This window comes from Gobius niger (assembly GCF_951799975.1).
Source record: "Gobius niger genome assembly, chromosome: 12".
Taxonomy (NCBI): domain Eukaryota; kingdom Metazoa; phylum Chordata; class Actinopteri; order Gobiiformes; family Gobiidae; genus Gobius; species Gobius niger.
In genome coordinates, this window is record NC_136863.1 from 32447596 (window position 1) to 32458804 (window position 11209).

Genomic DNA, 11209 nt, shown 5'->3' on the forward strand with positions numbered 1-11209 from the left:
AGTCTAAGCATGTATACTCTGCAGTGTGTGTTCCTATATAGTCTAAGCATGTATACTCTGTAGTGTGTGTGTTCCTATATAGTCTAAGCATGTATACTCTGTAGTGTGTGTGTTCCTATATAGTCTAAGCATGTATACTCTGCAGTGTGCCTACCTATATAGAGCGACGAGTCCTTCTTGCGCACGTGGTCGTCGATGTAGGACACTCCCAGAGGCTGCACGGGCGTGGCCCCGATGCCCAGCAGCACCTGTGCTCCGATGAGCAGCAGGTACATCATGTTGGTGTTGGCCTTGTTCTGACAGATACTGTCCTCCGTCTCCTGCGCCTTTTGGTTTGAGCTGTTGGCGCACACCTCACGCCCCACGTCAGTCCTCCACACCTTGCCCATCTCGTACTGGCTGGTCAGGAACTCCGGGAGGGCCGAGAGCAGGGCCCCCAGCGCCATGACGATGCCCCCGCAGCCAATGAGCCGCGGCCGGTGCGCCCGGGCCCCGAAGTAGCTCACAAACAGGATGAGCGCCAGGTTCCCAATCTCAAAGCTGCTGGCGATCACCCCCACGTCAGCGCTCTGGAGGTTAAAGCGCCGCTCCAGGGTGGTCAGCACGCTCACCTGCAGGACAGGAGAGTGGTCAGGGTCATAGGTCAGTGGCTTTATTCAGACCTTTTAATGCCGTTTGTAAAGTCAGGTGCACTGAGGATCTATGGGAAACATGTTCTGACATTGCTTATTTGATATAGCCAACGACGGGAAGTGAAATAACTGAACTGATTAACCGCACAAGTCAACCTGATGCGAATGATGAAGCAAAATGATCACACTGATTCCAGTTAAGTGTCTGATCTGTGAAAATGAACCACTTCCTGGTTGAAACCAAGTGTTAATGTCTGTTTGACACACCCTCACCACACGCTTTAGTGCTGTAGGACATGTGTTTGTGTGAGTTGCAAATGAATTAACACAAAATACAATATAACTATATATCATAATCACAATAACTGTGTTTATTACTCAAAAATGACTCTTTAAAAAAAAGTCTTGGGAGCGTCCAGTGTAGTTGCTAGTTGCTATGTAATGAATGGTAGTGCAGATTTTCTTCCCCCCCCCCCCTTTATGTTGCATTGTGTATTTTACATATATCTCATTTCCTTTTTGAAAATAATGGTGCATTGTGTGGTTTCATAAGTCAACTCTTGTCTCCGCTTTGGCTATGCCTGACTGCCTATGCAGAAATAAACCAGTCAAGTGGTTCCTTCTTTGAATATTATCACCAACGAACACAGCAGCCTTCCAAAACTTCAGATCTACATGGTCTTGAAATGTAATCGTTTTTCCTAACAATTACTAATGGTTTGCTCAGATCTTCTCAAAACTAATAAAGGTTTTGTATCAGTTCCATTACAAAAATCCTAGTTTTCTCAGACGAGGATAAGCACTGGCCTTGCGTCCCCAGCGTGTGGCTCTCGGGGCCCTGTACACGTCCCCGGTCCGCACACGGTGCTATCGTAGCTCTGTGATGGGCCCCGTCGCGTCACATGTAAACTGTGACGCTGCTACTTTCGGATCTGCCCAAAACTGTCCTGGAAAAAAAGCTTCTGATAGAGCTCCAAAAACAGAGCGCCAACACTAACATCCTCTGACTCTCTCCAAACGGAATGAAGAGTCTCTCCACTGCGCGTCCACACAGATGTGGCCGACACGAGGCCGTTTCAGACCCATGTGTCCACCTCATGGGACAATATTAAAGCCACACTATTGTAAAATACTACTTTTCAATCAATATTCTTGCATTTCTGTCATATTTCAAGATATTAAGACTCAATAATGTGTTGATGTCTTCATGCTGATGTTCAGAAAGAGCAGTCCGCCACAGTCTACACAGTTTCAGTAGCTTTTTATTGCGCTGCCACAACGAAACAACACATTTAGACCTCGAAGCTTCTGCAATGCAATACACTGCAAAAAGTGCCCTACTAAAAACAAGGAAAAAAATAAGACATTTTGAAAAGATTCTGCCAATGGGGTCAGCATTTTTTTCTTGCTAAGAATTCTTATTTCTAGAATATTTTTCTCATCATAAAACAAGAAAGAAACACTAAATTTAAGCAAATAAATAGCTAGAATTAAGCAAAATGTCCTCAGAAAATGGAATCATTTAAGGAAAACATTCTTGTTTAGTGAAAAATTGTGGGATATTTTACTTAAATGTTGCTTGATTTAAGTAAAATGTTCTAAATGACACACATTATTGAGCAAAATGTTCTTAATAAATACTAATATTTAAGGAAAATATTGCAGCGCCCGGGGACCCGTCTCCATGATGTGGAGCCAGGCTGCTGGTCAGAATCACCTGGCTGGAGGATTCACCTATTGTACATGTTTTTAGTGGTTGGGGAAACGTACGCAGACACGGGGAGAACATGCTCCACACAGAAAGGCCCCGTCCTGGTGGGAATCGAACCTGGGACCTTCGAGCTGTGAAGCTGAGGCTCTAACCGCTGTGCCACCGAGCCGCCCACTTTAAAGAGTGGAATGTATTATCTCTCTGTGAGAAGCAGTTCTTACATTAAGAGTTGTGATCTTAGTTTTTCTTAAAATAAGAAAAAATATTCTTTGTCTAAAACTGAAGAAGATTCAAAAAGTCTTTCTTTCTTGTTACAAAGAAACATTAGCATGTTTTTAGTAAATTTATCTGAACAAGAAATGGCTAGATTTTATTTCCTAAAATAAGATTTTTTTTCTCAGGAAAACTTTTCTTGGCAAAACATTATTACTTTTTAGGGAAAAAATAAGAACTTATTTCTTAAAGTAAGAATTTGTTTCCTTGCTTAGAATCCACTTTTTGCAGTGAGACTCTACAGTATTATTGTAAGACTTTTCCATCAAAATCCTTATTTCCGACCTAATTTTTTACCACATATTTCAAACACATGAATCGTGACGGAACATTATTTTACTTCAGCTTCCCCAAAAAAACCTATTTAATATTGTATTCTTTTTCCAGTACAGTCCTGGTAATGGATTTTTAGGTAATAGTGAGCACCTAAACCAAATCACTGATCCAATATCACACTGACTTTTGCTGAAAGTTGACCTATTGATGGCGATGGTCATGTGACTAATACTTCTGCTAATAATAATAATAATGCATTGGTTTGATATTGCGTTTCTCATCACTCAAGACAAATTGGTTTAATAAAGACCACTCTCATCACACACCCTTTGCATCGTTCCTTCTCATCAGGCAGAAGATACAGAACCCCATTGGCCCATAAAAACACCTACAAGAAATCATTCACAGCATCTGCAGTCGCTGTACTAAATACCACCCGGTAGCAATGTACTTCATGTTGATCTTTTTAATGTGGTATTTTATAATTATGTTGTGTGTGTTTCACTTCTCTTCTCTTCTAGACACTCAGACGCTTTACATCGCATTATTCATTCACTCCATACTTGGTGGTGGTGAGCGACTGTTGTAACCACAGCTAGACTGATGAAAGTAAAGCAACCACCACAGCAAGACCCACTGAAGATATTGCCTAAATAAGGACCAACTATTACTATACCAGTGCTCAACAACGCCTTAGCAATTTGTGAAACCCCCAGTGTTTAGAATAGAAGAGGGACTTTGCAGAATGTTGGAAAAAATGACTGGCACCGTCATCCTACAACTTTATATTCAAGTTTTCTTTCTACAGATGGTGGAGCCCGATCCTTCGCAGCCTGTCCCTGAACTTGTGGTTGGAACACTTGAGAGAGTGACTCATGTTCTCCTCCACTCTGAGCTCACCGGACAATCTGACTGGCTCTGGGCCGCCCCGCACTGCTACATTTATCACACTTTTCTTACAGGCCAAGCTTCCTTTTTATTGCCCTCACAGCGTTAAGTAGCCAGTAGTGATGGGCAACACCACGTTTTCTTATTTTAAACGTTGATGTCCATACCGATATATTGCATTTCAATCAATATACTTTTCTGAAATTGGTTGTTTTGTATGTCATTATGCAAATTTAGTTGGCTATTTAAACAATGCCAATGTGAAATTAAACACACAAAGTCGTATTGATACTTTTTACCCAATATCGGTACTTAAGGGAAGACACTACAGGCGAAACTCAATTTTTTCAGTTTTCAGGTTTTGGGCCAAATTGGTCTCTGAACATACAAGCTTCTAATTTTTGGATTTTTGTCACTTTTTTGCTAGATTTTTGTCTTTTTTCTGATGGATTTTTGTCACTTTTTTTAATGGATTTTTGTCATTTTTTTGATGGATTTTTGTCACTTTTTTGCTGGATTTTTGTCACTTTTTTGCTGGATTTTTGTCACTTTTTTATGGATTTTTGTCACTTTTTTATGGATTTTTGTCTTTTTTTGCTGGATTTTTGTCCTTTTTTGCTGGATTTTTGTCACTTTTTTTTGGATTTTTGTCACTTTTTTGCTGGATTTTCGTCACTTTTTGCTGGATTTTTGTCACTTTTTTGCTGGATTTTTGTCTTTTTTTGCTGGATTTTTGTCTTTTTTTCTGTTGGATTTTTGTCTTTTTTTGCTGGATTTTTGTCACTTTTTTGCTGGATTTTTGTCACTTTTTTGATGTTTTTTTTTAAAGGCAACAAATAATCGTTTGAATAATCGTGATTTCAATTATGACAAAAATAATCGTGATTATTATTTTTTCAATAATCGAGCAGCCCTAGCGCTGATTCAACGTTCCCCCATAGACTTATATGGGAGAATGCAATTTCAAGGGCCTTTTTCTCCAAACACATGTTTCTGTCATTGTGGCGACACTATGTCCACGTCAGTCGGACCTAAAGACTTCACATTTTCCAGCCTTGGACTGAACGATATTTGGAAGATTTTTTCAGAGGAATTTTTTCATTATTTAATCCCTAAGCCCCATTTATTGAGTTTTGAATGTCAAAAAATAAGGCGAAAATTATTTTTTTTTACAAATTTTTACACAAAAAAACAGCTCATTTTAAAACTAAACAAGAAATCCAAAATCCCCTGTGAAAAAGTCTTGGTAACTCATTTATCAATAAAATGAAACCATAAATTTGAATGTAGCTCTATCCATTATTCAGATTTCGTCGCCGAAAGATGGGAAGTTTGGGGCATTTTTAGGCATAAAACACCTTGTTCTTATGAAAAGATAAAATAACAGAAAACTTGCAATGTTTCTCACATTTATGCCAGTGATCGACAGCAAAAGCTTCAAATTGATATCTGTAAATATACATTTTTTCCCTCTTCACCTGCAGTGTCTCGCCTTAAATGTAGCCGGTGTTGATCCGCCCATCCCCAGTAGCCAGAGTTAACAGTTTCTGTGTGGCTTAACAGAATCTAAAGGTTCAAAGTCATTCAAGAAGAATAGAAATATGATTAAATCTCTCTATAATTTAGTCGACAAACATAACTACAGACCATGTTTTGCGAGTCGCGTCTCTGTCTTTGTTGTTCTGTAAAAGTGCACTGACGTTCGAGCGCGATAATTGACGTTCCCCGGGGCTTTCCGTCATCGATCCATCTTTGAGAACGTGACACTCTCTCCGCTGCACACACACCTGAATGTTAACATGCCACACAGGCTGAACATTCTCTGACTGCTATACTATCCTGTCCCCTATACAAGTACACTGAAGTTACTGCACATGTCACGAGCATTTGGTACCAGCCACTCTGCACACAGGAACCCGACGGCGCTGCTGCTGAATCTGTCGCCTGGCAACCAAACAAAACACACTTCGGCGGTCACGTGACGGGGGCTGATTCTTACACATCTCTGCACAAGACTCCGGGCACCTTAATATTAAGTTTTTCAGTAGTAGTGGTCACTTTTGGGGACATTTAAGACAAAATAATGGGATATTTCAACACATTCCATTCAGTTTAAACACAAATTGTGATCACTTTGTTTTTCAGCCAGTCGTGTCAAAGCAGACTTAAAGAGACTAGATGCAAGTTGCTCATTGTATGCTCACTACTGCCACCACAGGCCTTATGCGTAACTGTAGTCTCTACTAATACTTGATTTTAACATTTTTAAACTCTGTAAAGTCCCTTTAAATAAAACAACATGCATTCAGTGCCAAAATTAGGCTAAAGCTACATACAGAGCGGAGAATGCTAATCCCAATGCTAACGCTGTGCTATTGATACAGACGGCATCTCTGGAATCGTCCATATATGGTCATGTTTGAAAACAGTTAAGGGGGAAAACAATTTTGAAGAAAATCTAAACTTTCTCTAATTATTCAAAAACTACTACAACAAATGCTGAATTGTGAATATAGTTTCTACTAAATAATGATACAAAGACATGGGGAGGAGCAAAGTGGTTCAACAGCCCATAAATATATAAATAAAAACGGAGAATGCTAACAGGATGCTACATGTTAGCATCGGGCTAATGCTAACGGTTAGCTAGCGCTAGCTACAACTGCCGTTTTTTCACTTCAGAACAATCTGCTGTGAGAAAATATCCATATGGGCCCGATTTAGACTTGACTTTATTTATGTGAAAAATAAGTTCATATTCCACCAGAAAATGGCTTAAAAAAGTAGCCTGGCTAACACCAGACTAAAATCACAAGTGATATTTAGTCTGGGGACACCAATTCATTTTCTCGTAGGAGAGGTGTGGTTTACGATCGTCCATACTCGTTTATTGGGCGATACGAAAAAAAAAAAAAAAAGTCTATCATGCGTCTGCACGTAGCCATGGCCAATCGTATCATCGTATGAGATGACGTATGACGTACCCGCTGTAAACTTTTGAGCTAAATTATTTAGAACAAGGTCTAAAGCTTGATCAAAAAATACCATCGTGTCTGCTGCTGTCACGTTGGATCCGTAAATAAACTTTTTTTTTTATTATCCGTAAATAATCTACAAGCTTCCGTATATCGAATAGCGCGTCATCGTCTTGCCGTCCCTCCTCGCTTTGTGATTGGTTCCCAAATCCACCGGGGATTTCGGCCATGGTCCCCAGGCTGTTGTGCAGTTCGAAATAATTCGAGCGCACACAGCAGCCTGGTGTTAGCCAGGTTATTAAAAGAGTGAAAATGTGTGTTTCCCAAAAGATTCTATTTTCCCCCTCGGCGAAGCCACGCCCCCTTCTATGACGAGTTGCCGTCTGTATCTATCACAGAAGGGGGTGTGGCCTCACCGAGGGGGAAAAACAGAACCTTTTGGGAAACAATTCTTCACTCTTTTTAGCCGTTTTCTGGCGAAATCTAAACTTATTTATCACATACAAATAAAGTCAAGTGTAAATCGGGTCCACATGGATGTTTATTCACAGCAGATTGTTCTGTAGAAGTGAAAAAACGGCAGTCGTATTAGCATTAGCAGGATGCTAACATGAAGCATCATGTCCTCCATTGTTCATGTATTTATGGGCTGTTGAACCACTTTGCTCCTCTACGTTTGTATGTATTTGTATCTTTATTTAGTAGAAAACTAGATTCATAATTCAGCATTTGTTACAGTAGTTTTTGAATAATTAGAGAAAGTTTAGAAGTTATTCCCCCTTAACTGCAACCAAACATGACCATATTTTGCGATTCTGTGTCTATATGCTAACAACAAGCTTCAAATGCCAGTTTTCCACTTCTACTGGACAGTCTGCTTAGTTTTCTAATGCAAGAATGAGACCAAACATTTACAAGGACCCACATTTTGACTCACCTTTATTGCTAATGTGCTAAATATGCTTACAGTTCCCAAAAGAAGGTCTAAAACAAGTGAAAATGTGACAATGTAATGATGCCATGAATGCAACCTACTCCGTCAGTCTATTCCAGTTTCCTTCAGCGTGAAACATCATCAAAACTAAACACAATACGCTCCTCCCTTGAGTCCAAAGCTACTGTGTTAGCGCGAGCGAGCAGCCTGCACAGTTTCCATGACCTTTAGCTCCCAACAGCTCGGCTCATTTGCACGAACGGAGTTAAAAGTTACGTGCGCGGAGTTGATGATAGACTCCGGAGCCAGAGGTCTGCTCAGGGCGGTCAGGCTTTACCCAAATGAGAAATGACACATCAAACATTAACCACGTGTCCGGCTAATGTCTAAGCGGACAGCGGCGGGCGGTTGATGAGTGACGGCGAAATGCAAAGCAGTGATACGACTGAGGAGCCAAACTCTGAGCACAAAACACAATGTTCCACCGTGCAAAGAAGGCAGTTGAAGCATTAAACAGAGCAGACCTTCAGTTTCACTACAAATCCTCCTTTTTAGTGCCTTAGACAAGACCGTGCATCAGTTACTGCTGAACAGGGCAGCGGGGCGGGGGCTTCCTGATCGGGGGCTACTGCCCACTTCCACCTGGCCCACTCTACACCCTGACTTTGCAACTCACCACACTATGTAGGGCAAACAAAGTACATAAAACAACATGTATACTCATTAAGATTGAACTGAGGATGGTTCTGACAATAGAGAAGCTGCAAGATTACGGAATATAATATGTATATTCATGTGCCACATCGTCTTGGCTAGTGACTATCGGTAATGCTTGACATTGGCAACTGTCTGAAAGAAAATATATTAATGGTCGCCTTTCGTTGACAAGATAAATGTAATTAATAAATGCACATGTATTTCGTTGTGTGCCTGGTTTTGGAAAACTGAACCCATAAACTTCTCAAACTTTTTCTGGTTTCTTTTTAAATGACACTAGGTTGGAACAAACAAAAGCTGTTCAATTACCTTACGCGTTTCGACGGACAAGGAACCACTTCCGTCTTCCTCAGAGCCCATAAACTTCTCTTTCTCTTATTGTTGTGGAAATAGACTCATGCTCCAGGGGGCGTGAATGTGAATGATTATGGATTCGTAACGTAGCTTTATCATTACTGTTATTACTGTAAGTAGTATTACTCCTTTTGGTGAATGTGTACAGTCCATGAGTCTCAGTCATTTCCTTAAAGGGGGGGTATTATGCAAAATTGACTTTTTTTAAGCTTTCCATCATGTTATTCTGTCATTCCCTCATTAAAAAAATGCCTGAAGTGTTGCCTTGGCACATTCACGTATTTCTGAGTAATCTGTAAAAACTCTGATGGCGGCCATTTTAGGGATAGGTTTGCCTGAGTCCTCCTAGGAACCCCTGGACCTCCTGGAGACGCCTCCGAGCTTTCGTCACCAGCCGAGTAACCAACCACTGCTCCTCAGCAGAACCCCCTCCCCACTGATGCCACAGACAGCGTGTGGAGGGGGCGTGTCTAAAGGCTCAGAGGTTCTTAAAGAGACAGAGGCCTATTTCAAGACATTCACTACAGCCATTTTGAGAGAGACATTTTATACAAGGCAGTTATTCTAATTTACTGCATTTACAGACCAACAGAAGGTTTGCTCATCATTGTAGTGTGATATAGACTGGTGCTATGGGACTGAAAAAAGCACACTACAAAAAGTGAATATCAAGCATTGTCTTAAATGACTTGAATTGAGGAAATGTTTCTTGTTTTGAGCGGTTTTCACTCATTTAGACACTTTTCCTGATCGGACCGAGTTTACTTTGCTTGTTTGAGGACATTTCAGACCAGTTCTAGGGTAAATCTCGCTTGAAATAAGAAAGTAAAATTGCCAATGAGATAAGACCAATTTTCTTACCCCATTGGCAAAGAAAATGACCTGAAATAAGGACGAAATGTATCAAAACGAGTCAGAAACATCTCAGAACAAGTGAAATAATCCGGGACAAATGCCCAACGACTTCTTAACTAGTCAAAACAACTAAAATTTGGATTATTGTGCTCAAATTGAGATGTTTATACTGATCTAGTTAAATACTTTTTGCAGTGCAGAATACCCCCTCTTTAATGTAGATGCCATCTTGAACAGAGTGTGCATATAATCCATTGTTGGTGTCATTGCTTTGTGGTTTTCCCTTATATTCCATTGTACTATTGTGAAATGAAAATGTTGATTGTATTGATTTTGGGGGTAGGTGTTCATAAGCTTCTTGCTTCAGCCCACTCCTTTTGAGCAGAATGAACACTGCTCAAATTAATACACTAAGATTACCAGCCCATTTCGAGTCACGAAACATACAAAAAAAGGTCATAAATTAAAGAAAGAAAGGATTTCCTTCATGGACTGTTCGCATTTGGAGGGGAGGTCAGCGGCGCCTGGTCAGACAGACACGCCGGGGCAGTAAGCGGCTCAGATCTGGCCCGTGACATGAGCTCTGGGCTTCTCGTCGCCAAAGTCCCTTAAGTGGCTTCATCCTCCCGTGGGTCATTGCACTTTTAAGGCGAGGTTTGTGTAGATGCCATAGACATGACGCACACAAAAAAAACAATTGGATTTTTGACTTAAACATACAGTATATTGACTGAAAAGTCAGGTGCAGCTCAGGTTCAGCACTGTGTCCACATCCAGCGGCACTGACCTGTTTACTCCTCAAACACTACAGCCAGGAACATATTTGAACAGCTGTTTGAGGGGAAAATGTCAATAAGAACTCATTAGACGACTACTCAGACAAACACTTCATTATATTATTATTATTATTATATCATAAATCTCAACGTGTGATGTGCAATACGTGTGCAATATTGTGAAAACGATATCGCGATATGTTACTAAACCGCTTCAACGCATTCCATTCAATTTACATGAAATTCATCTTTTAGCAAAAAATCGCATCAAAACAAGACTTAATCAGGACCAAAACAAGGCGACAATGAAACTAAATTTGTGAAAATTATAATCATAACTTCACTTTTGCATCTAAGCCACAAAAACACATTTGAAGTTCGATATATTGAGGCAGGAAAACATCACGATAAACAATATTATTGACTAACGATACTCGATACTGTCAACTCTGTGCATCATCATATCCTAAAAAAAACACTGCAATAAACATGAAATATATTGAAACTCAATTTTGCTTAAGTGAGAAATCTAAGTTTTATAAAGAATAAATAGGGGGGAAATGCTGATAAATGTACAGACGATAAATATCGAGCCCAAAAATGTATCGTTTATCTGGTTCTTATCCAGTGTTAATTTTGACAACATATTTTAATTTAGTTTTAGTCGTTTGACGAAAATGTAATTCGATTTTAGTCTAGTTTTAGTCGACTAAATTTAACACAAATTTAGTCGACTTTGCATTGATAATATTCATTATAATCATATTTAATGTTGTTCCTCTGCTTCATGTTTCTGCTCCACATGAACAAAGCTCAGA

The 11209-nt window shown here is 40.0% G+C and overlaps 1 protein-coding gene across 1 annotated transcript in view; it reads right to left on the minus strand.

Annotated features, from left to right (window-relative positions):
• slco3a1a (solute carrier organic anion transporter family member 3A1a) overlaps window positions 1-11209 on the minus strand; it is a 72458-nt gene that overhangs the window by 43496 nt on the left and 17753 nt on the right. The window contains exon 2 of the mRNA XM_079567391.1: window positions 155-611. Coding sequence (XP_079423517.1) covers window positions 155-611 — 457 coding nt within the window. The remainder of the gene's footprint in view (window positions 1-154; window positions 612-11209) is intronic.